The sequence below is a fragment of the Zalophus californianus genome, chromosome 8 (assembly GCF_009762305.2).
Source record: "Zalophus californianus isolate mZalCal1 chromosome 8, mZalCal1.pri.v2, whole genome shotgun sequence".
In the NCBI taxonomy this organism is placed as follows: domain Eukaryota; kingdom Metazoa; phylum Chordata; class Mammalia; order Carnivora; family Otariidae; genus Zalophus; species Zalophus californianus.
In genome coordinates, this window is record NC_045602.1 from 16677651 (window position 1) to 16705147 (window position 27497).

At 39.1% G+C, this 27497-nt stretch overlaps 1 protein-coding gene across 3 annotated transcripts in view; it reads right to left on the reverse strand.

Moving 5' to 3' along the window:
- The window catches only part of LDAH (lipid droplet associated hydrolase), a 109028-nt gene that overhangs the window by 51745 nt on the left and 29786 nt on the right, over positions 1–27497 (reverse strand). For all 3 annotated transcript variants that reach the window (XR_003524691.1, XM_027622501.1, XM_027622500.1), the window contains exon 4: positions 19179–19348. Coding sequence is in view for 2 of the 3 variants with exons in the window: in XM_027622501.1 (XP_027478302.1) it covers positions 19179–19348 (170 nt within the window). In the remaining variant the exon portion in view is untranslated. The remainder of the gene's footprint in view (positions 1–19178; positions 19349–27497) is intronic.

Here is a 27497-nt window from a genome sequence, read left to right on the forward strand (position 1 = left end):
GGTATGAGCTCTATTTTTCAGACCTGCATCCATCTAACTGTAACGGTATTCACAAAGATAACACTTCTGCTTTAGCATGGCTACTCACTCACACCCCAGAGCCTCTTAGGAGTCATAGCCACTATGAGCCTCATGGTCCGATGATGGCTCTCCTATTCTAAAAGGGAACCTGCTTCATTCTAACAGTATGCTGAATGATGATGCTAATCCCAGCCTGTGGTTGTTTTTTTTTTTTTTTAAATCACATTCAAATAACAGTCATGAAGAGACCATCAAAAGACATACCTATCAATAATCCCAATTATTCTAGGAGTGGGGAGAAGCAGGTTAATAAAAAATTGCAAGGCAGGACAAAAGCCTAGCCACCTGAGTAGAGGAGGAAGCGCAGGTCAGATAAGAGGCGCGGGTCAAAGCTGTTGCTAAAGACGCTGCCACCCACCTGGTGCCGCTACTGGTCCTAGGCGCGAGTTCTCCTGCACAAGAACCGTGATGCAGACTTGACCTTTCTACTTTTCCCCTTTTATTAGTTATCTGTCACCGTGTAACAAGTAACCAAAAATGTCCTCTCCTGAGCCAACTTTCTGTTAGGAACTCTTACAATCACATTGCTGTTTTTAAAAAACAGAGAAAATGTATAACCCCCAAATGATTAGGACAGTGAAGAAACATATGCCGTTAAAGGAAGTTTAAGACAAAAAGTAAATAGAAAAAAAAATCACCCCCAAACTCACCACTCAAACACAATCACTATATTCATTTTGGTAATTTTATTTCAAGGCTTTAAATGGATGTTTCAATATAGCTGTAGTCATCTATTATGTATATATTTTAACACCCTTAACATTTTATAATTTATGTTCCACAGTGTCTTCTGAGAATGTATTTTTGATACTTGCACATTCCATACTCTACTTAACCTTTTCTTTATAGTAGGACAGTAGGGTGTTTCCAATTTTTCGTTACAACAAATAATATTTTTTGTACATGTTTTCTCTATCTTTGCGATTATTTTCTTAACATAGATTCCAAAGAAAAGAATGGGCGTTTTTTAGAATTATTTTTTTCTTCTGCTAACACAGTCATAGTGAAATAGCACAAACAATGCAGAGTCTCTACCACAAATATACCCTTACCTCTAACCCCAGAGGTCACTACTGTAAGCCACTTGGTGTTTACCTGTTCAGACTTTCTAAAAGTGTATACAGAAGTATATACACACATCACACTACATTTTTCTTTTAAATACTGCAATAGTAGCAGCTCATTTTGATAACTGTTGAGGTCCACTTAGCAAGCATTAGTAAATGCTACTATATACTCAATAAGCAGACACTACCCAGGGCTACCATATACTAAGTTATTAAGCACTGTGTCATGCATTGTTCTGGGTACATATTTCTTGATAGATTTTATTAGCTATCTCTTCAGCAGGAGTACGGACTTTGGAGTCAAACACACATGGGTTCAAATTCTAGCACAGCCACTTACCAGCTATCTAACCCTGAGCAACTTATTTCTGTACTAGGTCTTGGTTTCCTCATGTAGAAAATGGGAACAGGAGCCCATCGAAGACTTGATGAGCGGATTAAGACCCACAAATGATAGCTACAGTGATATAATAATTGTCATAGTAAAAACAGTGCATAGTTTAATCTTCAATCACTCTATCTACAAAAGAACTAAGTATCTTACATAAATTTTTAAATCCTAATAAATAACAATGCAAAAACAGTTCAAAGTTTGTTCTCTTATTAAACAAAAACAAAATTGAGAGGGTGTGCTGTATTATCCTCTGGTCTAAAGATTTTATTTATTTATTTGAGAGAGAATGAGATAGAGAGCACGAGAGGGAAGAGGGTCAGAGGGAGAAGCAGACTCCCTGCAGAGCAGGGAGCCCGATGCGGGACTCGATCCCGGGACTCCAGGATCATGACCTGAGCCAAAGGCAGTCGCTTAACCAACTGAGCCACCCAGGCGCCCTATCCTCTGGTCTAAACATGGAAACTCAAGGGACAGTTAGTTAGGTTTAAAATGACCTATATAAAGTCATGATCTATCCATACTTTTCTTTAAGCAGTTTTACGTTCAGTTTTAAAAAGCTACTTGTTGAGTTATGAGAACAATTCATGGTAATTACTTTTTTTTACTTTTTCTCCTACCTTCCTGAAACTTAAAAACATAACATTTGGTAATAGGAAAGAAAACTTTTAAACTAAAGAAAGATCTTGCAAACCAGCTGTAAAGAAAACATTTTGGGGACAAAGAAAATATGAATATGGACTATATTAGATGATATCAAAGAATTACCATTAATTTTGTTAGGTGTGATAATGACATGGTAGTTATATAAGAAAAGGTCCTTTTATAACGATGCACAGTGAAGTAATTATGGGTGAAATACCATGAAGGCTACAATTCAACTTAAAGTATTAAAAAAATGAGGTAAAGATAACAAAATCTTAGTAGCTATATTAATCTGGATAATGGGTTCTGGAGATTCATTATACAATTCTTTTTCTTTTTGAAGTTTTTCATAATAAAAATTTTAAATGATCAATTGAAAAATGAGTCTCTTTTTCCTTTCCATCCACATCCGCTTAGGTTGCTGTATTCATGCTTCGCTGAGATGGGTTGTAACTGAATATACCTTTAAACTGCTTAAACACCTCTCCCAGGCTATGTCTGAATTTTTCATCCTAACAACAAGCATTGGGTGGTTAGCTAAAGGTCCACATATAGCAGACTGAGGACTTCCATCACCAGGAGAATATTCTCAGAATTTGATACAATGCCACGAACACAGCTACCTCAGTGCCTAGGGACACAATAACATAGACACTGGGGTTTGCTGGAATGCAGAGCGCCGATGCAAAACATGACTAAGAACTTGCACACAGAAGAGAGGGGCTTAAGTCAGCTTCCACTGACAGACTTCTGCTACCTTGCCACTTAAATCTTAGAACGTAAGACTGCAAAGAAATGAGAGTGACATACATGGGTCCACCCCAGGTGTGACCCTGATAACTCAAGGAAATGAGAAAATACTTCTGGGTAGCGCCATTTCCCTGAACAATCTGGGTACCAGCACCTTTACTCAAGAGGGTTGCAATGCTTATGGATCAGATCATAGGCAGAAACAGCAAGGATACAAGAAATAGAGACAAAAAGAACTTTCCTTTAGAGAACCTGATTAGTGTTCCTCCTGCTTCTAGGGTGTGATGTGTAGTATCCAGAGAGACTGACAGGTTCCCGAAAGACCGAGGACAGATTTAATTGTCCACAAAATCTCCATTCATTCTGTGCTCCCAGCTTTTGGAAAGCTTAGGTTGGTGGCCCCCCACCTGGAGCACCTGTGAGAACACTGATCGCTGGGTCCAAGCCCGAGAAAGTTTGAGATTCGGGAGTTCTGAGAGGGGCCCGATAATTTACATTTCTAACAACACCCCAAGTAACACTGATGCTGCTTTAAGAAATGCTGGCTTAGCTATCTGAATGAGTGCCTACTGTCCTCTCCCACATTCTGCGCACAACTACTCCCGGGCCAGGAAGATGAGGTGCTAACATGTGTGCGAGCAGTATGTAAGGTTTTCTCTGCCTTGTGGCCACTTCACTTCACTTGCCCTCCTTGTCCCTTTAAACACATCTCACTAACTCTCAATACACTGGACCTGTGAGAAGATGGGGGACATTTTCCATATCTGACTGGATTGTGGATACACCAATATTAAAATGGTTCAATATTTAAATCTGAAAAGTGCTCAGAAATACTCAGATGAAATGCATTAGATAAAGTACTAAGGATTAACATGCATGAAGAATGTTTTATTATAAACCCCTGTTTTCACTTTCTTGCAGCTTTCCAAAAAATTAGCCCTTTGTGGTGAAATTTTCCATGCTTGGTTTCAGCCCAAAGGTGATTTTTTTTTTTTTGCAAAGTTTGAGAAAAATATATTAAATAGTTTTTGAGTTATGAAAAGATGAAAAAAGCCCACACAATTTTTCCACTTTGAAAGCAATTTTAGGATTTTAAAAAAATATGCAGATGACTAAAACATGGCTGAAGTCACAAAGTTGAAACTTTCCATGTGTTCGGCTTTTAGCAAGGTAGTCTCCTGGGTAATTAGAAAAGATAATGTGTATGCACACAAACAGATAAACATATGCATTTAAATAAACGCACAAGTGATTGGCAAAGTCACATTTCATCATATTCAATACAAGCCTTCCTCAGGAGGGGATTTATTGTTTCCCGTAAGAGAGTCTTTCACCAAGTAGAGTAGCTAGCTGTTGACTGCCTGACACCTGTGGTTTTCACGTAGCAGGGGTCACTGATGGCTCCCGAGGACGTAAGTGTGGTACTCCTGTGCCCTGTGTCTCCAGAACCATCCACTTCCTTTCATATTCCCATCCCCCTGCTACCCCTAGCTCAAGTCTAGGATTCTAATTCATTGTCTTCCAAGTTCAATTTCTGCCCTTGGCCCATGCCTCAACACCAAGTCCCTTTATCTTTCTTGTACTAGAAAACACACATGTTCTCACTTCTCCAAATTCTCTCCAAACTGCCCCCAAAAGCATCGACCTGCTTCCCACTAAAGTCTTCCTTGTGTTATTTGAAGAACTCAAGTATTAAAAAAACAGTAGTAGAAACCTTATATTTAGATCAAACAGGTTTTGGTGGTTTCTTAAAGTAACTTATTCTATCCCATCTACAATCATCACCTCCCTGGCCACTTCACCTGGAAAACAGATAATGGGAAAGTCAGTAAACAAAAGACAAGAGTCCTAGTTGTGCGCCTTCATGGCTAACTGACATGTTAGTAACTCCCAGTTACTTCAGTCTCCACATCTGCAAAATGGAAAAATTAAGTTGTCACATGACCTTGTTACATGTAAACATGTTCTGTAAATTTCAAATGACTGTTGGGTATAATTGTTAGTAATGACAATACATCAATTTTAAAAACTGTTTCAGGTTTCCAGACTCAAATGAAGAACAAAGTACAAGGCACATGTATCAAATGAAGAACCAAGCTAAATCACAAAAACGCTTTCACAAGGATGTAGTCAACGATTAAGAAAAAGTCAACTTTCCTAGTTTTCATGTGTGCAGATTTAAAAGACAAATAGATGCTGACGTTCCTCCAACAAATGTTCCTGTTCCTCTTTCATTTTCAACATCTCTCTCTGCATGGGCTATTCCCCCCAGCATATGTTAAAGTCTCTTCCACTTACAGGAAAAAATGTTGTCCTTAAGTTATCATCTTGTCTCCTCCTCTTCACTGGCCAGTTCCTGGACCATGACTCATTTATCACCAACTGCCTGAGACCCCCTTCTCCCACTATTTTACTAAAAATGTTCTCTTCTGGGTCATTAGTGACCTTCTGATTACCAATACCAGCAGCTTTATGTTCTCTTTGAACTAAACTCTGTTATCCTGTTTCAGTTATCTATATAATGTACTATCTGCTCACCTTATGGTTTAAAACCACAGTGATTACTCTTATTCTGTGGGGTCAGGAATTCAAACAGGACTCAGCTGGACTTCTGCTCCATATGTCATTGGCAGGGGTCACTCCCTGGGCTGCATTCAGTAGCAGATGGGATGGGCTGAAAGGTTCAAGAAGGTTTCACCGACATCTGGTGCCGCATGATCCTCTTATGTGGCCACCTTTGGCTTTTTCACAGCATGGTGGTCTCAGGTAGTTGAACTTTGTATATGGAAGCTGGCTTCCAAGAGGGAAGAAATAGAAGCTCCCAGTCCCCTTGGAATTAACATCACTTCCACTGTATCCCATTGGTGAAAGTCACATGTCCAGCCCAAATTCAAAAGAGAAGGGAAAGAGACTTCACCCCTTGAGAGAAGAATGGCAAAGAATCTGTGGCCATCTTTAATCCACCATCTACATTGTAGATACAAAGATGTATCTACATCTTTCTTGATGTTCTCCTTTCTCTTCTTTTAGCATGTGGTACACTCTGGTCTAGGGTAATGGCTTTCATTTTTTTTTTTTTTACCTTGATCCACAGTAAGATACATACTCTACATTGTAATCTAGGATAATCAACACACAAAAAGTGAAACAGAAGTTTCACAATACAGTCCACTCTAATATTTTCTATTCTATTTTACTCTATTATATATATACTTAAAAATGCTATTTTATTGTTCACAAACATATGCTTCTCTGCTCTGAGGAGGATGACACTTTGCAGCCTCCTTGATGGTAGACTTGGTCATACAACTTGCTCTGTGCAATGCTGTGTGAAGGGTGACAAATGTCACCTCCAGGCAGAGGTTTTAAAATGCAGTGGGTGGTTCATTATTTCCTTTTTATCTTCTGCCATGAGACTGGAGTATGCCAGATAGAAGCTACTCCATCAATCTGGATTCTGGAGGAGTGCACAGTGACAACTACATGGGACAGACAACCCTCAGAAGACTTGTAGCATGAGCAGTAAATAAATCTTTCTTGTTAAAAGCTACTGACACTGTGTTACTGTACCACAGTCTACCCTACCTTGACTGAGCCACTGGCTGCAACCCACTGCAGAATCCAGAATCCACTAATGGACTAATGTAGTCATTAATTTGGAAAATTACTGTAACTGTGCCTCTTCCTCTCCTTCCTCCTCCTTTCTGCCAAATAAAGTCATTCTCCTAATATACATCTATGACCTGTTTCTTTTCTCTCTTAACAATTTCCCTTGGCAAATCCCAAATACCATCTTCATTATTTCTCGTCTAAACTACTATAACTTGCTTATCACTTGGTTGTTAGCTTCTTATTCTACACTCTCTCTCCAGCCCACTCCTTTTTGCTGAGAGATTAATCTATCTGATTCAGGACTATTATCATCACAGTGGCTCCTTACTGTCCAAGAAGAGTCCACACCCCCTAGTGCAAACTTTCTTGTTTGCACTTCTATCAGCCTAGGTTCTTACGTCCCACTGCTCTGTGCATGCACACTAGGTTGCATCCAGATCAGACCACTCACTGCTCTTTTCATGTGTCCAATGATACAAACCATTTTTTCATACTGTTCCCACTGCTTAGAATATACAACAACCCCCTACCACCAACACATCAAACTCTCTACTTCTGAACATTTCAAAGTATTGACTCAGTCTTCCCCTGCTCAAATACCAGTTCTTCATGAAGCTTTTTCTGATCTTCCCAGTTAGGATCCATCTCTTTCTTCAAAATATTCAGAGCCTTATGGTACTTCCTCATTTTGCCTTCTGTTTCTTATGTTAATCTAGGGACAGGACTCTGACAACCGTTACTTTGACATATGAATGACCTCCTATTCTTTCCCCTCTCTCCAGTTTATCTTGCCTGTTGAACACAATGCAGTGATATATGAATGCTTATCACAAGCAAATCTAACTTTGACTGCAGACATGAAGGTTCATCAGAACAGTGTAAGTGCATCATGGTCTAAATAATCTCATTGTTCACAGAATAGTTGATTTTATTTTTTTCCCTACTGTAGACAAGATGTACTCCTTTTTTTTTGTTGAAATTTTTTTTAAATTTTATTTTATTATGTTATGTTAGTCACCATACATCATTAGTTTTGATGTAGTGATCCATGATTCATTGTTTTCATATAACACCCAATGCTCCATGCAGTACGTGCCCTCCTTAATACCCATCACCTGGCTAGCCCATCCCCCCACTCCCTTCCCCTCTAAAACCTGCAGTTTGTTTCTCAGAGTCCATAGTCTCTCATGGTTCATCTCTCCCTCCGATTTCCCCTCCTTCATTTTTCCCTTCCTTCCCCTAATGTCCTCCATGCTATTCCTTATGTTACACAAATGAGTGAAACCATATGATAATTGATTGTCTCTGCTTGACTTATTTCACTTAGCATAATCTCTAGTCCCATCCACATTGATGCAAAAGTTGAGTATTCATCCTTTCTGATGGCTGAGTAATATTCCATTGTATATATGGACCACATCTTTATCCATTCATCTGTTCAAGGGCATCTCGGCTCTTTCCACAGTTTGGCTATTGCGGACATTGCTGCTATGAACATTGGGGTGCATATGGCCCTTCTTTTCACTACCTCTGTGTCTTTGGGGTAAATACCCAGGAGTGCAATTGCTGGGTCATAGGGTAGCTCTATTTTTAATTTTCTGAGGCACCTCCACACTGTTTTCCAAAGTGGCTGTACCAACCTGCATTCCCACCAACAGTGTAAGAGGGTTCCCCTTTCTCCACAACCTCTCCAACATTTGTTGTTTCTTGCCTTGTCAATTTTTGCCATTCTAACTGGTGTAAGGTGGTATCTCAGTGTGGTTTTGATTTGAATTTCCCTGATGGCTAATGATGATGAACATTTTTTCATGTGTCTGTTAGCCATTTGTATGTCTTCTGCCCATTTTTTGACTGGATTATTTGTTTTTTGGGTGTTGAGTTTGTGAAGTTCTTTATAGACCTTGGATACCAGCCCTTTATCTGTAGTGTCATTTGCAAATATCTTCTCCCATTCTGTGGGCTGCCTCTTTGTTTGGTTGACTGTTTCCTTTGCTGTGCAGAAGCTTTTTATCTTGATGAAGTCCCAAAAGTTCATTTTTGCTTTTGTTTCACTAGCCTTTGGAGATGTATCTTGAAAGAGGCTGCTGTGGCCAATGTCAAAGAGGTTACTGCCTATGTTCTCCTCTAGGATTTTGATGGATTCCTGTCTCAAATTGAGGTCTTTCATCCATTTTGAGTTTATCTTTGTGTATGGTGTTAAGAGAATGGTCGAGTTTCATTCTTCTGCATGTGGCTGTCCAATTTTCCCAGCACCATTTATTGAAAAGACTGTCTTTTTTCCATTGAATATTTTTTCCTGCTTTGTCGAAGATTATTTGACCACAGAGTTTAGGGTCCATATCTTGGATCTCTATTCTGTTCCATTGGTCCATATGTCTGTTTTTGTGCCAGTACCATGTTGTCTTTGTGATCACTACTTTGTAATATAGCTTGAAATCAGGCACCGTGATGCCCCCAGCTTTTTCTTTTTCAACATTTCTTTGGAGATTCAGGGTCTTTTCTGATTCCATACAAATTTTAGGATTGTTTGTTCCAGCACTTTGAAAAATGTCATTGGAATTTTGATTGGGATGGCACTGAAGGTATAGATTGCTCAGGGTAGCATAGACATTTTAACAATGTTTATTCTTCTGATCCGTGAGCATGGAATGTTTTTCCATCTTTTTGTGTCTTCTTCAATTTCTTTCATGAGTGTTCTGTAGTTCCTAGAGTATAGATCCTTTACCTCTTTGGTTAGGTTTATTCTGAGGTATCTTATGGTTTTTGGTCCTATTGTAAATGGAATCGTTTCTCTAATTTCTCTTTCTACAGATGCATTGTTAGTGTATAAGAAAGCAACTGATTTCTGTGCATTGATTTTGTATCCTGCCCACATTACTGAACTGCTGTATGAGTTCTAGTAATTTGGGGTGGAGTCTTTTGGGTTTTCCACATAAAGTATCATGTCATCTGTGAAAAGAGAGAGTTTGACTTCTTCTTTGCCAATTTGAATACCTTTTATTTCTTTTTGTTGTCTGCTGTTGCTAGGACTTCTAGTACTATGTTGAACAATAGTAGTGGGAGTGGGCATCCTTGATGTGTTCCGATCTTAAGGGAAAGGCTCTCGGCTTTTCCCCACTGAGGATGATATTCGCTGTGGGTTTTTCATAGATGGATTTTATGAGCTTGAGGAATGTTCCCTCTATCCCTATACTCTGAAGAGTTTTAATCAGCAAAGATGCTGTATTTTGTCAAATGCTTTTTCTGCATCAATCGAGAGGACCTTATGGTTCTTCTCTCTCCTCTTATTGTGTTCTATCACATTGATTGATTTGCGAATGTTGAACCACCCTTGTATCCTGGGGATAAATCCCACTTGGTCGTGGTGGATGATCCTTTTAATGTATTGTTTGATCCTATTAGCTAGGATTTTGTTGAGGACTTTGGAATCCATATTCATCAGGGTATCAGTCTTAAATTCTCCTTTTTGATGGGGTCTTTGCCTGGTTTGGGGATCAAGGTAATGCTGGCCTCATAGAATGAGTCTGGAAGCTTTCCTTCTGTTTTTACTTTTTGAAACAACTTCAGGAGAATGGGTATTATTTCTTCTTTAAATGTTTGGTAGAATTCCCCAGGGAATCCATCAGGCTCTGGACTTTTGTTTTTTGGGAGGTTTTTGATCATTGCTTCAATCTCATTACTGGTTATTGGCCTATTCATGTTGTCAATTTCTTCCTGTTTCAGTCTGGGAGTTTAAAGGTTTCCAGGAAGGCATACATTTCATCCAGGTTGCTCAGCTTATTGGCATATAGTTGATAATAATTTCTAATAATTGTTTCTATTTCCTTGGTGTTAGTCGTGATCTCTCTCCTTTCATTCATAATTTTATTAATTTGGGTCCTTTCTCTTTTCTTTTGGATAAGTCTGGCCAGTGGTTTGTTGATCTTACTAATTCTTTCTAAGAACCAGCTTCTAGTTTTGTTGATCTGATCTATTGTGTTTCTGGTTTCTAATTCACTGATCTCTGCTCTAATCTTATCTCTCTTCTAATGCGTGGCTTAGGCTTCGTTTATTGCTTTTTCTCTAGTTCTTTAAGGTGTAGCGTTAGATGGTGAATTCGGGGTTTTTCTATTTTTTTGAGTGAGGCTTGGATGGCTATGTATATCCCCCTTAGGACCGCCTCTGCAGTATCCCATAGGTTTTGGACCAATGTGTTTTTGTTCTCACTGGTTTCCATGAATTGTTTAAGTTCATCTTTGATTTCCTGGTTGACCTAAACATTATTGAGCAGAGTGGTCTTTGGCGTCCAAGTGTTTGAATTTCTTCCAAATTTTTTCTTGTGATTGAGTTCCAGTTTTAAAGCATTGTGGTCTGAGAATATGCAGGGAATAATCTGTCTTTTGGTATCGGTTGAGACCTGATTTGTGACCCAGTATGTGGTCTATTCTGGAGAAAGTTCCATGTGCATTCGAGAAGAATGAGTATTCTGTTGTTTTAGGGTGGAATGTTCTGTATATATCTATGAGGTCCATCTGGTCCAGTGTGTCATTCAAAGCTCTTGTTTCTTCGTTGATTTTCTGCTTAGATGACCTGTCTATTGCTGACAGTGGAGTATTGAGGTCTCCTACAATTAACGTATTGTTATCAGTATGACTCTTTATTTTGGTTAACAGTTGGCTTATGTAGATGGCTGCTCCCATGGTGGGGGCGTAGATATTTACAATTGTTAGATCTTCTTCTTGGATAGACCCTTTAAGAATGATAAAGTGTCCTTCTGTGTCTCTAACTATAGTCTTTAGTTTAAAATCTAATTTATCTGATATAAGAATTGCTACCCCAGCTTTCTTTTGAGGTCCATTGGCATGGAAGATGGATCTCCATCCCTTCACTTTCAGTCTGGATGTATCTTTAGGTTCAAAATGAGTCTCTTGTAGGCAGCATATGGATGGGTCCTGTCTTTTTATCCAATCTGCAACCCTGTGCCGTTTTATGGGAGCATTTAGGCTGTTCACCTTGAGAGCAATTATTGAAAGATATGAATTTATTGTCATCATGTTGCCTGTGAAGACCTTGTTTTTATAGACTGTCCCTGTAAATTTCTGTTCTATATCACTCTTAGGGTCTTTCTCCTTTTATAGAACCCCCCTTAATATTTCTAGCAGGACCGGCTTAGTGGTCACATATCCTTTCAGTTTCTGCCGGTCTTGGAAGCTCTGTATGTCTCCATTCTAAGTGACAGCCTTGCCATATAAAGTATTCTTGGCTGCATGTTCTTCTCGTTTAGTACCCTGAATATGTCTTGCCAGGCCTTTCTGGCTTGCCAGGTGTCTGTGGATAGGTCTGATGTTATTCTGATGTTCCTCCCTCTGCATGTAAGGAGTCTTTTCCCCCTAACTGCCCATAGGATGGTTTCCTTGGTTCTAAGATTTGTGAGTTTTACTATTACATGCCCGGGTCTTGGCCTGTTTTCCTTGATCTTGGGAGGGGTCCTCTCTGCCTCTAGGACACGAATGTTTGTTTCATTCCCCAGATTAGGGAAGTTCTCAGCTATGATTTGCTCAAATATTATCTTCTAGTCCTCTCTTTCTCTCCACCCCCTCAGGGATTCCAATAATTCTGACAATGGAACGTTTCATGGTGTCACTTGTTTCTCTGATTCTATTTTCATGTATTCTGAGTTGTTTTCCCCTGGCCTCCTCTTTTCCCTTTTTCTCTTTTATTTGGTCTTCTAGGTCACTGATTCGTTCTTCTGCTTCACTTACCCTGTTAGATTATCTAGATTAGATTGGATCTCATCGATGACATTTTTAAGTTCTGCCAATTCAGCTTTCATTTCTGCCCTTAGAGACTCTACGTTGCCATTAATCGATTTCTCCATTCTAGCTATTGTCTTCACAATTGTTAGCCTGAATTCCATCTCCGACATCTTGGTTATATCTGCATCCATTTGTAAATCTGCTGCATAAATCATAATCTCTGAGTCTTTTCTATTTTGGGGGTTCCTCCTCCTAGTCATTCTGTTGAGGGGTGGTTGAGGGAATGTATAGAGTCCAAATTATTGACCACAACCCAAGCAAGATGCACCTCTTTTCTAGGGATCTTAGGGTTGCTGGCCTCTTGTTTTCCCAGCCTGTTTTCTGGGTGAGGGGCCTGCCACGCTGTTACTCAGGCAACCCTGTTTGGGCAGAGTTGCCCTGCCCCCTGTGGCGGGGGATGGGCTCAGTGAAAAACGGTTTTTTGAGGCTTTTGTTCTCTGGTGGCTTTCCCTGGCAGCTTTTGAAAGTCAGAGCAGAAGAGATGGTTTTTAACCCTCTGCCTCAGAGCAGAGAGATCACAGTCTGTTCTTCAGTGAGCTCTCCAGGCCACACTATCTCCGTTTCTGTTTGTGCTGCTAAAACTGTAGGGTCCTGGGTTGTGCGCCCCTCAGCAGCACTCCCAGTCCTTACCTCCAGGTCAGGGCTCGGTCTCTGCCCTTTGTGCTTCTGAAACTGCCAGTCATCCCCAGTTTGCACACCTGGCCCCGCGCTCTGGGTTTCCATCTGGAGGGCTGCCCTAAAGTCCTTTCCCCACCGCTAGTGGTCTGCGAGTCTGTGCCCTGTCCCCAGCACGGGAGGCTATCGCTCACTGGTGGTGTAGGATCCCCATGGCTCTGCTCCCTCCGCCTTCTGTTTATCATCCGATATCTGCTCGCGGAATCACGGCTCCCCGCTTTGTACCTCGAAACCAACCGCCTGCAATATTCTGTTTGTAGAGATTCAGATCTATCTTCTTACATCTCAGGCTGATTTCATGGGTGTTCAGAGTGGTCTGGTAGATATCCAGCTCAATTCCAGGGACCGGTTGGAATAGGGTCCCCTACTCCTCCGCCATCTCTTCCCCCTCTCCAACAAGATGTACTCCTAAATCAACAAACACATGATCTAACATGCTATTTTAATTCTTTCAGTAAAAATTTTCAAGCTTCTCAGCTGTACCTGTGGTGTATTTTGAATCTCTCAAACACCACTGGGGACCCAAAAGAAACAAACAAACAAAAAAGCTCTGAGCAATAACAAAATCCATGTACTTAACTTTATCATCTTTACTCTTGTGTATGCATTTAAGACCTGTTCATCCTTACTTGAGACAAAATTCTAACATGATTATCTGTTTTCTCTAATAGAAGCAAATTATAGTAACATATTATAAGTAGGGAAGAGAAGTGGAACCTAACACTGAGGGAGAAGACAGAGAAAGTATAAAATAGACAAGTTTTTTTTTTTTAAAGGCACTATCATCTAAGAAATTTCAGGACATAGGCAAAATCTCTTTGATTGTATTTTACTCTAGTATAATAACATTATCAAAATGATGCCCTTGAATCACTAATTCCTCCACAATCAATATGCATTGTTGAAGAAGATAGACAAGTAAATAATATATTTTAGACAAATTTTTATCCAACTGGATAAAAGAGTCTGGTGCTTAAAAAAGTTGAGTTTAAGTAATCTGGAAATTTCATTTAGAGAGAAGATATTTTTGCTAACAAGACAGACAAAGGAAGCTCTATATTATTGTGCATTTTCCCCAACAAAGGCCAAATGATATAAAAAATTAAGTTTTTGAAGGATCTGCTATCCCTGCAAGGGAACGAAGTGTTTTCATAAAATGCTATACAAATGCTTAGAGGAGAATAAAAGTAAAATTACTTGAGGTTCACCTCACAACTCAATGCAGAGTCCACTTAAGAATCAAGGTCTCTCGGGCGCCTGGATGGCTCAGTTGGTTAAGCGACTGCCTTCGGCTCAGGTCATGATCCTGGAGTCCCGGGATCGGGTCCCGCATCGGGCTCCCTGCTCGGCAGGGAGTCTGCTTCTCCCTCTGACCCTCTCCCCTCTCATGCTGTCTCTTTATCTCATTCTCTCTCTCAAATAAATAAATAAAATCTTTAAAAAAAAAAAAAAAAGAATCAAGGTCTCTCAACTCCCAACCTTGAACTTTATGCAAACAATTTACCAGCAAAATCAGATGGCACATTTTTAACATACAGAGGACCAGTGTTGAAAGAAGACTCTAAATAGTGGGGATAGGACTACCACTTTTTTGTTCCAGTTACTCCCCCTCCAGGCCCCAATTGCTAAAGCAGCATTTTTATGGGGTCTCCTGCTCCTTGAGCTGCAATATAATGGACCGCATGAAGCTTGTTGTGTGTAGTCCAGGAGTATACCATGCTATCTATAGGCTCTGCTATCATCCAAAGTTTGAAAGAGCCATCAAATATCTTCTTAGACTCTCTTTATACCCACTGCTAATATAACTGTACCCCACCCCTGGATTGAGACAGAGCTGAGGCTGCATCCTGGCAACAGACCTTGCTCTCAGTTCCTAACCATGAAATGAAAGACGGGACAAGACTGTTTCTAAAGCCTATTTCAGTTCTAAGATTCTACGAATCTAAAACTATGTTTGTTATTACAAGTCATGACAGCTACTATTGAATAGTCTTCCAATTACCTATTTTCTCAGGCTTCTTGTTAAATTCTTTATTACTGGACATTACTTCCAAAACAGGAAGAATTTCTGTAATTCTATGTACCAAATTTGCTTAAAGAAACAAAAAAATTTTAATACCAGATTTTTAAAAGAGCCAATTTCTTAGCATATTAAAATATGCCAGATAATTTGTCTAAAGTATGCATTAAGTCTCTTAAAATGATTTTAAGACCAAAGTTTCCTATAATTAGTTATAAAAATATTGTAAACAACTGAACCAAAATGAAACCAAATAAACCAGCTACTAAACTACACATATGTCTTTAAAATCTTATGGGAGTCAAATATTCCAGTAAAAATAACAGAAGAGATGGAAACACAAGTTTCTTATTATCACACTTCATATGTTATAAAACGTAACAGCTAACTTATTTTTGGCAAAATGATTAGGGATTGCAACACTCTGGCTTACACAAACTTATTTGATTGTCAAATGCATCTTAAATGGAGCGTGTCATGCTAACTTCAGGCATGCAAGCACTGTGCTGTCTTAGAGTAGCCCAGAGACACTGAAATTTCAACACTTCAGCAGGGATCACAACAATGATATTAACTGGGCCAGGTGTTTAAAGAGGGGTGGGGGGACTTCAACAATGCAGTTAATTGAAACCAGACAAAGCTTTTGAAAATAAAAAAAAAAAAAACATACAGATGTTCACCCTCCTCCCTGGGTGACCTTTATGGACAATTTATTGCACGCATTATTTTCTAGAAAACACCCTTTCTAAGAAAACACAGTTTTATATGTCTCTGAAAACTCTATAATCGCAGTATGAGTTATGCCTCCACAAAGAGACTACGTTACGCTCATGTCTCATTTCCCTTTCCCCTTTTCACCACGGTTCCTGCAAGGAGAGCAATAATTAGAAAGCTCTAAAGCAAAAGGAGCTATAAGAAGCTGCATTAACCTTAAGATGCATTGTACTTCTTTCCTAATAGACATGTGAGTGCATGCCAAAAAGGAGAGATGGGTTCAAAACAAATGTGTTAACAACTGTTCGCAAATATGCACAAGAGAAACTATACAATACATGCAGAATCAATGGGAAGCAAACAAAAACCAAAAAGATCAGTGATTAAGTTAATAGACTGTGAAGGACTCAGCAATGAATATTTTCCCCCCTATGTTTATAGAATAGTGTATTTGTCAGGGTTCCCCAGAGAAAAAGAACCAATAGGATACATAAGTATGCATATATATGAAAAGAGATTTATTATAGGAATTGGCTCACATGATTATGGAGGCCAAAAAGTCCCACAGTATGCGATCTGCAAGCTGGGAACCAGGAAAGCCAGGGGTATGATTCAGTCTGAGTTTAAAGGCCTCAGAACTGGAGGAGCTGATGGTATAAGTCCTAGAGTCGAAGGCCAGCAAACCTGGAGCTCCAATGTCAGAGGAAGGAAAAGATGGATGTCTCAGCTCAAGAACAGAGAGAGAGAGAACCCCCCCTTTCCTGAGTTTTGTTTTATTTGGGACCTCAAAAGATTGGAGGATGCCTGCTCATAATGGTGAGAACAAATCTTTTCTGAGTCTACTGATTCAAATGCTAGTCTCTTCTGGAAACATCCTCAAAGTCACACTGAGAAACGTTTTACCAGCTATCTAGCTGTCCCTTAGCCTGGTCCAGCTGACACATAAAATTAACCATCACAAATAGTAATGCTATTATTATTTCACACATGCAAGTACTCTTTTCTTCAAGTTTTTTTTTTTTTAAGTTTTCAAAACACCTGGGATAACTAATAACCCCAAATTGTATTTCATATCAGTTTGCTGTGTTTTATTAGACAGGACCAACTCACCTCCTGCACTGGGAAGTAAACTGGGCATTTTAATTTATATGTATCCATGTACCCATATGCTTGCTTGTACATCACAAGTGAAATACTAACTGTAGTAGTGGGGGAGGAGGCAGGCAGCTTCTGACATGACCCTCACTTTCTAATGTTCAGGCTCCAGTGTGATTTGCTCCTCTTGAGTGGGGGCTGGACCTAGGGACTTGCTTCTAACAAATGCAATACTGTACAAGTAATGGAATGTGATTTCCATAACTAGGGGATAGTCTGTGACTTCCATCTTGCCAGCAGACTTTCTCTGGCTCTTCTACCACACTTGCTCCAATGAGGCAAGTTAGAAAGACCCACATATTAAGGAACTGAGGGTGGCCTCCACCCACAGGCCACTGATGGACCAAGGCCCTCGGTCCAACAACCCTCACAGAACGGAGTCCTGCTAACAATCATGTAAGTGAGCTTAGAAGCACATCCTTCTCAATTCAAATCTTCAGATGAGACTACAGTCCTGGAAGATATCTTGAGTGCAGTCTTATGAGAGAACCTGAAGCAGAGGACCCAGCTAAGTTGTGGCCAGATCCTAGACCCATAGAAACTGTGAGAGAATAAATATGTATGGTTTTATGGCATTATATTTTGGGGCAATTTGTTACACAGCTGTAGATAACTGATATGGTACTTAACCTAGTGACTGAGCCGATGATTCCACTGTCATTTCCATCATCATAATAACAGCTAATACCTATTAGGAAACTTCTAAGGCTGAGGCACCATTCTTAATTCTCCCTTGGAGAACATATTATTATCCCCATTTCACAGATGAGGAAAGGGAGGTACAGAGATACTCAATAACTTGTCCCAGGTCACACAGACAAAATACACAGCAGGTACATGAACCTAGGTGTCCTGGCTCTAGAGCCAGGGCTTTTGGCAACTGCGCAGACAGAACCACAGAATGGCAGGGCTGGGCACCATAAAAAAGGTAACCTCATCACACAGTACTAGAGGAGATTTAGAAGACACAAAAAAGATCAGAAGCCATGCAAAATGCTAAAAACAAAAAGTCTCCTTTCCAATTAAGATGGCTTTTCTATGGAAAAAAAGAGGAGAAACAATAATACAGTCAATGGAAAGCAGTCCTGAATTTATTGAAATCACACTTAGAAATGAAAAATACGTTTTCTTATACCCAATAAATGAAAATTACCAACCTCCATTTGGTATTAAAAACCACACCCAGGGAGGCTATAGTTGTACATTTCCTAAGGGCAATTATGAGTGAGACCTACGTTTGCCAAGCTGGTAGAAGTAGAAGAAAATTTCCAGGGATCTCTGAAACTCCTCTCGAAATTTTTATCATATGGAATGAGAAAAGTCAAAGTCCTAGGACACCAAGATTCCAGGAAGGAATCACTTCCTCTCTTGCATTCAGATTACAAGGTTAAATAGCATTCCCTCATGCTCCTACCCAGTAGTTACCAGACCTGTGGATTACTGTGTCTCCTCCATTAGACTTTGGACTCTCTTACCTCAAAGACTGTCTTATTCACTGGGATGTCCTCAAAACACAGCTCAGGGCCTGACACATGGCCAGTGTTTAATATGTGTTTGTTGAATCAAGAAATAATTTATGTTGTGAATTGCATCCATTCAATAGATCCTTTCAATGGTACATGTTATTGAGAGTATGAGTTTCTGTTTTATTTTGAAGTCTCTTTTAGCTTACTAGCTTTCTTGGGCACTTTAAATAGGTTTTGTGTCTCCAGCATCTCACTTACTATCTGACACCCAGTGGTACCCAATCATTTGTGAACGAATGAACCCAAAAAGGCTGCCAATCTATAGAATGGAGAAGGATCCAGGCTTATGACTAAATAAAGATTTAGTGTTCCATAAGGATAGCTGTTTGCTTATTGATGATGATGATGATAAATTTTCTTCCTTTTGAAAGGAGGCACGAACATTTGCAAAATATTCTCTCGATAAAGACAGATTCTTATCTAGGTCTTGGCTGGGGACTACTCTTAAGTATTCCTTTATAAATGGCAAGTTATATGCAACTTCAGATTTCCAGATAACCCTAGATTAAATGGCATTCATCTGGAAAATTCTACCTCCTTCAGTATTATTTTTTTAAAACACATGGAAATTGCATGAACATACACCCACATAGGCCCACAGTAATATGGATAAAGATAAAGGCAGCTACCAAATATCCCCCTCTGTTATATTTATCAATTAGACCAAGAGACAAAAGAGGGAAGGAAAGCTGAGAAGGATTTGCACAAGTGCATAATCTAGCACCTACAGTCACTGGGCATACTTACTGGGAGTTCAGGAGCAAGCTTCAAAATCTCAAGGCTAATATAGCAGCCTACTGAATGGCCAATGACCACAAGTTTTATTTCCTTTGGCACATGAGTTCTCAGGAAAGCTAGCTTGTGTTCCACTTGACCTTGTAGTCCATAGATGTCGTTAATTTCTGGAGCATTTGAATCTAAAAGCAAAAATATGAATATATTTTCACTCAGTAAGGGAAAGTAATAAATTCACTGGGAAAACTAAAAAAAAAAAAAAAAAACTAACGACAGTAGTAGTTCCCATTTATTTAAAGCCTACAATGTGCTAGCTACAGTGTTAAACACTTTACTTAAATGACATCAACAAGTCTTCAAAACAGCCCCAGAAAGGAAGCATTATTTTCATTTTATAGATGAAAATCCCAAAGCTCACAGACATTAGGTGACAGACTGACAGTCACACATCTATGAAGTGAGAACAGTGAGATTCAAACCTAGGTCTCTCTGTCCTCAAAGTCCATGAACTTTCAACTAGTCCATGAACTACAGTTAGCTCAGGCCACTAGCTCTCAAACTTGATCACGTATCAGAATCTTCTGCAGGTCTTAGGAAAGTGGTAACTGCTGGGCCCCACCACCAGACTCCCTGATTCAGTAAGTCGGGGTTGGGGCTCAAGAATTACTAAGTTTCAAAAAAAAAAAAAAAATTTCTAAGTTTCCAGGAGGTGTTGATATTGCTGGTCCCAGGACCACACACTGAGAACCACTGGTTAGGCTATTTTATATTATTAATAGACAACTAAGAAAACCCATGACACGGCTTCATTATTTTAGATAATCTTTGTTGAAAAACTTAGACTGAAGGGCTTAAGGAGAAATGTTGTAAATTGTTCCTTTTAACTAGCAGTCTTAACCTAAAATATCCTTTCTTCCTTTCATAAATGAACTGTCTTCTGAAATCTTCAAGAGCTAATTAAAACTTTATCTAGCTAATCTCCAAGAAAAATGAATGAGCCTCCCTTTGTGCTTAACCAGTCCCCTCCACTCTTATTAGAGCACTTTATCATACTTGTATAATTGTCTGTTTATTTCCTCTCGTAGCCTGTGAGCTCCTTGGAGGCAAGGTCCACCTTTTCCTCTGTGTCCTCTGTGACTAGCACACAGTAAATACTAATGTGGAGTGAAAAAAATGAACTCACTGGATAGTCTCTGAGGATGCTGCCAGCTCTGGTAGTCTATAAATATGGGAAATTTCAATAGGTTTTCCCTATGCACCTGTAATATTTCAAAATATCACAAGGTAGCAAATTGTTTATTAAAGTTTGAATTACTGAAATACTAAATTTCTTGCCTTCGACTCCTACAAGTTACTGATGCGAACTGTAATGAGCCACAATGCAGCTCATTTGAAAGACACCCAGAACTCACTGCAAAGGACTGCTCTTCAGTTTTACCTGTGCATGCTGTTTCCATTTCCTTCAGTGCTCAGCTCCCCTTGTTAATCTGGCTAACTCCTCTTCCTCCTTCGAACTCCCAGCGAGTGTGAGCTCCTCTGAGAAGCCACCGTATGATTCAGTGGGCAGGGGGTGGAGTAGCCTTCCTTTCAGGTCCCCCAGCAGCCCATGTTTATCTTACCACCCAACTCCGAGCTTACTCCTGTTTTACAGTTTATGTCTTGCTTATCTCTGTCCCTCAGTGCTGGCATACAGTTACTGAAGACCTTTTTACTGAGTCAATGAGGCTTAGTTCCCTTTTTCCATGGTATTACTGATCTCTCAGGTTAAGATGTGCTCTGACCTTCCTAGGTCAGCCTAGAATCCGTTCTCTGTTTAACAAGGAAGTTCAGCATAAAACAGAATGGGGAAGAGAATCTGGAAGTCTGACCTTGGTAGGGCTCCTGAGAGCTTCAAAGGCAAATGTTCACTGAGTATTACACTTGAGTATGTTATGCTCCCCTTTCAGTTTATCTGCTCTGATCACTCCACCCAGAAGGGATCATATTATTCTCAGATACCCCCAAACAAACATCTGTAATACTTGCAAACCAAATTCTTTATTTTTCAAAATACATAATGGTTTGAAAATGTAAAAATCTTCATTTCATTGGGACAACATGGTGTAATAACATCATGGGTGCTGGAGATAAGATAAATCTGGGTCTAAATCCCAGCTGAGCACCTTATTAATTTGGTGGCTAGGGCAAATCTTTTAATCTGGCTTCAGTGTCCTCTTATCTATAACAGAGATAATAATTCTAGCCTCCTAAGAGTGTAAGCATAATACTTTTAAAGCACATAGCACAAGTGTCTGGCATAAATTGTGAGAGAAATGAGTTACGACTGCTATCATTTCAATTCCTGTCATTTAAGTCCTCCCTCGAATATATACCAAGAATATTTACTTGGATAGTGCAAAGAGAAAGAAAATGAGCTAAATGCAGTAAACATTTTAAAACTTCACTGACACCAGAAATAAGATTCTAAAAGATTGTATTTCAGATGAACTTTAATGAACATTATAATTCAAAAGATTAATTAAATGAATATTTCAGAAGTAAATCTGGTTTTACCTCTGGGAACTGCTCAGTAGCTTTCCAAGATAAAGATATTACTTACTAGTGTCTGCTGTAGTCATGAGGTTAGAGGAGAAAACACTTTCTAGAAATAATAATGACAGCAAATATTAAATGTGCTATCTGGACATTATTTTACTAGCAAAAACTAAAGGTTAAAGGACTATATACTTCATCATATATTTTCACGCCTATTATTATTTTAATATCTCTGAAAAAAATGCTAGAAATCATTAACTTTCCATGAAATACAGTAAAAAAAATTATATTCAATTGTACCAAGATCAGAAGAATGATATGGAAATTACTTAAGCCATTCTTCCTGTAGAAAAATGTACTCCAAGTTACAATCAACTAAGTAATTTTGGAACATAAACTTTATCAAGATATGGTTTTAAATATGATACTGACAAATCCCTTTTAGAACCTGACCCTATTTGGGGCACCTGGGTGGCTCAGTCAGTTAAGTGTCTGCCTGCAGCTCAGGTCACGATCGGGGTTCCGGGATCGAGCCCCGCATCGGGCTCCCTGCTCAGTGGGGAGTCTGTTTCTCCCTCTCCCTCTGTAGCTCCCCCTGCTTGTACTCTCTCAAAAAAAAAAAAAAAAAAAAAGAACCTGACCCTATTTTTTAGACCCATTTCTATGGAATTTACTTTGTAGCTCATTTATTGATTCTGGAGTTTATTTCAAAAGGTATGTATAATCTATTCCTACATAGTTCATAGAAGAATTAAGTAATATTAGTACTTCACATTTATTTTTCATCTAGTTATACAAACTGATTGATCCAGTAATTAAAATTTTGTCAATTTTGGATCAAAATATTATGTATTCCTTACAGCTTCAGGACACAAGTATCTGATAACTATTATTTTCTTCTATTTTACGTCAACTAAATTGACTACTCTGACAGAAAACAGTGACTAAATGACCGAAGGTGACTTTGAAAATACAGATATAAATACAATGTGCTCCCCTTATCTTCAAGGAGTTCACAATCTAATAAGAGCAAACAAATAGATAAAAACATAATTATAAAACACTGATATAAGTATATCTCAAGCATTTCCTTGAAAAAAGAACAAATTTTTACTGCATCACAATTGAAAGGTAATGCCCCTTTGGATTCATGAAAACTATTGGGACCTTCTCCAAATAAACCAAGATAAATATCTAGAAAATATTCTTTACTAATGCACACTACTATAAATGTGAAACTTTATATATCTGAATGCAATCGTATGGCCTAAATTTAATAATACATACACATATATGTATGTCTAGGTACATACCGAATATAAATGCATAAGTTTTACTATATATTATCACATAAGCAGATTTATTTATAAGTCATCTGTGACCATAGAACTAACAAAATTGGGAGATTAGTGCTACATGAGCCTTCTGCTAGGACTGAGTCTGCACACAGTAACTCTCCAAATCTCATACCAGAATTTCTCAACTTGTGAACTCTTCCATCCTGCCCCCAACATTACTCCAAAGCTGTATCTTAATAATAATTTAAACAACCTACATGTGGAGATTAAAAGGCTAAAAAGAGCACTTCATATTTTAAGGAATGCTTTGAGGAAGATATCTATCTATCTATCTATCTATATGGTTTACTCTTTAGGTAAAGTTTTAAAAACACAAAACAGTATCATATGTTGTTCATCATTACATAAATGTCACCAAAAATATAAAAAGAGACATGAAATTTACAACAGTAAAACTGGAGATGGGATCTAAGAAATGGAATTTTATCAGGGCACCCGGGTGGCTCAGTAGGTAAAGCGCCTGACTCTTAATTTCAGCTCAGGTCATGATCTCAGGGTTGTGGGATCAAGCCCCATGTTGGGCTCCTCGCTGGGCGTGGAGCCTGCTTAAGATTCTCTCCCTCTGCTCCTTCCCCCCATCTCTAAAAAAAAAAAATAAAAATAAATTTAAAAATGGAACTTTTTCTTTTTTTAAATTTTTATTGTTATGTTAACCACCATACATTACATCATTAGTTTTTGATGTAGTGTTCCATGATTCATTGTGCATAAAAAAATGGAACTTTTTCTGTACTGTTTTGTTTATTAACAAAATATTAAAGCAATTATGGCAAATATGGCAATTATGGCCAAGTGTTAACTATGAAGAGAAAATCGAGTAACAGAATCTTGGACTATTACACTATTGTTTGTACTTTTCTATATTTAAAATTTTTTTCTCAAAATAAAAAATTTTACTTTAGAATGCTTTGACATGATGATCCCACCTACCTTATCTCAGTTTTATAGGGGAAATTACCATTCACTTCTCCATTACTCTCAGTGGAATACAAAAGCCCCAAAGGACTTTAACTAGGTTTATGCAAAACATCAGTGAAAGGGTAGATGAGAACTGTCCCTAATTCTTTATGCTTATTTAATTCACTGATCCAAAGGCCTTCCTTTCATGACTGTACCCTGACTTTACTAAGATGATGTGAAAGCATACTCTCATAGTTTAGGCCTCCACTGTCCCTGGCCCCCTAAGTATTTCTGCAAGCTCCTTGCATCTAAACATTGGTGCGATTATGTTAGCTTTTAAGGCATGCAACACAGGTTGTGGTTAGCTTACAGTAGGTAGGCATCCTATTTAAAACTGCTATCAAGCAAACAAAACTTTGTAAACCCCAAACATACCTTACAAAAATAATTTTTTATTATTATTCTCCAAATAGATGGTTAAAAACCAGGGTCATTAAATGATGCTTTCCACCTAACAAAACCCAGTGCTCTGCTATGGATTTCAGTGGGGAAAATACGGGAAATGAGAGAGAAAAAGAAAGAGACCGAGAGATTAATTTAGCGAGGAGAACATAATGTTTATTGACTTAGCAAATAAAAAAAGCCAAAGACATAAAAGTATAAGGTGTAATTCTGGACAGTGATGAGTTCTGCGGCTGTTTGTGGTTGATAGGGAGATGGAGCAAATGAGGTCGGAAAGGAAGGCTGCTACTAGATGAAGGAGGACACCGGCCACCACCACGGAGTCTGGGCTCCACCGTCGCGAGCACTGAAAAGATGCTAAGGCCCACGAAGACAGGGGCGGTGGGCCGGCCGGGCAGTGGGCCACTAACTAACTGCACGACTGCTCTCCGCGGTCCTGCTGCGCTTCCCACTTCGCCTTCCCTGAGCCTCTAACAATGTGCTGGGTTCCTAACTTCTCTGGCTCCACCCTTTGTTTTTTTTCCTGTTTCTTCCCACCTACTCACAGACTCATTTACTTTCAGTGACTGTGAGCCCCCGAGACTGACTGACAGACTGTTCCTGCCTTGGGCTCTTCTAGCCATTCCATTCTGCCTCCATGTTCCTCTGCCAATCATGGTCCTGGCAAGAGAGAACACCCGACTGTTTTTCTCTCTTTCCTTCTGTTTGAATACTGGAATGGGAGTGGTTTATTGTTTCTCTGGATAAGCATGACCCAAATTCATCATTAGTTGAAAGATTGTGTAACTTTTTTAGGTAGTGTTTTATCAGCTGAAACTAAACCAATGTGATTTCTAGCTTTTATGTTACACTTTTTGAACAAACGACTTAAAATAGTTGATAATGAATCTGCCGTCAAGTAAGCTGACTCTATAGTAAATCAAAGCCAGAAAAAGTTTATACTTCTAATTCCTCACATTTTCTTTTCACACTTTTTTTTTGTCTTGAATCACCCCCTCCTGACATTGGTGAACATCTGTTCTCCCAATTATACTCATTTTATGATTGTGATAATGTGGTGCAACTAGAATATTATTTCCAACTGTTCATAATTTTAACATGTGCTAATATGAAGCAAAACATACTTTCAACATTTGATGGGTGGTTACAGCTTATGTCCTCTCTCTCAATGATTACATATTTTTCACACCATATTTTGCATGTCAGAAAACTGGTACTTTAGAGCAATAACTTTGGATGATGAATAATCTATCTGTTCTGCTGATCCAAACAATCTACCATAGCATGCATTTGCAAACATATCTTTCAATATGTAAAACAGATGAAAGCAGAACTGTCTGGCTGAATGGGGGTGCTGGTGGGGCCCAGAGCCCCGCCTGCCCTTCATAGAACTTTTGGGCTCCTCAGAACACAGATGGAAAGTCACTAACCTACAAGGAAGAGACTGGAATGTCTATTTTTTTATAGACCCCGTGGTATCAACGTAATAACCTAGTAGGTTGTCAATAAATCCTTGATGATGAGGAGCTGCCCATTCACCCTCTCTAGAAAACCACAGCTTCCTTTGGCCCTCTGGTGGCCCTTTGGGCTAATGCCTCTAGATGGCACTGTTTTCATTAGGTAGCAAAGGAACCAGGCTCCAATTACTAAGTTATTAACTCAACAGTACACAAGCAGCCTAAGCAATAAGCATACTCAAAGTTATAAATAATAAGATGTCAATTTAAAATGAGAACTAAAGACATTTCCCAGAAATTCAGAGACAAAACAGATCATTTCAACTGGTTTTCCTCAAGATCTATGGTAGTGGTTCTGAAAATAGGGTCCTAGGACTAACAGCATCAACATTACTCCGAGAACTTGTTAAAGATGCAAATTCTCAGGTCCCACCCCACATCTACTGAATCAACAACTTGAGGTGACACCCACTCATCTGTGTTTTAATGAATCCTCCTGGTGATTCTGATGCCTGCCAAAATTTGAGAAGCCCTGATCTATGGTTACCCTTTGAATCTATTTGCAACTTTCAAAGTTGCTCTTCATGTCCAAATGCTTGATTTTGTCTTCACTTAAGGGCTTACTGTGATAATGGAGTTGAACGTTGCTCTCATTAAGTAATCCAGTACGTAGCTTCTCACCCAGGTTAAGAATGTAGGAATTAGACATATGACCTACATACATGAAAGATGTATTATTCTTCACTGAGTATCCTGAGGTTATTTTCACTACTTCCTAGCTCCTTCTGTCTTGGGCTTATCTCTTGACAGAGTTAAGATGACAGGCCAGCAATAACAGACCAGCAGGGCTGGAGGCTTCTGGAGGTTTAGCATGTTAATCAAGTCTGTTTTCCATTTTTCTCTTTTTTCAAAAAAGGTTCTATCTATCTATCTATCTATCTATCTATCTATCTATCTATCTATCTATCTATCTATCTATCTATCTATCATCTATCTATTGAGAGAGAAGAAAGAGAGAGAGAGACCATTCGTACATGCACAGGGGAGGGGCAAAGGGAAAGGGAGAGAGAATCCCAAGCCATTTCCACACCCAGCACGGAGCCCCACTGGGCCTGATCTCACAACCCTGTGATCATGACCAGAGCTGAAATCAAGAGTCAGACACTCAACAGACTAAGTCACCTCAAGTCTGTTTTCCTTTTTTTTTTTTTTTTAAGATTTTATTTATTTGTCAGAGAGAGAGAGAGAGAGAGAGAGAGAGAGAGAGAGAGCATGCACAAGCAGGGGGAGCTGCAGGCAGAGGGAGAAGCAGGTTCCCAGCTGAGCAGGGAGCCCGATGCAGGACTCGATCCCAGGACCCTGGGATCATGACCTGAGCCAAATGAGCGGAAGGCAGATGCTTAACCTACTGAGCCACCCAGGTGTCCCTCAAGTCTGTTTTCTAAGAAGAATTCTAACACCTCTGTTTTCCAAACACAGCCTAAGATAGTAAAAACACACTCCCAAGCAAACATATACACTTCCTGACAAAGGAAAAACTATGGTATTGAACCTAAAATTTTCTTTGGACATAGAACAATAAAGTTGTATCTTTTAAGATATTTCATAGCAAAGCAAGT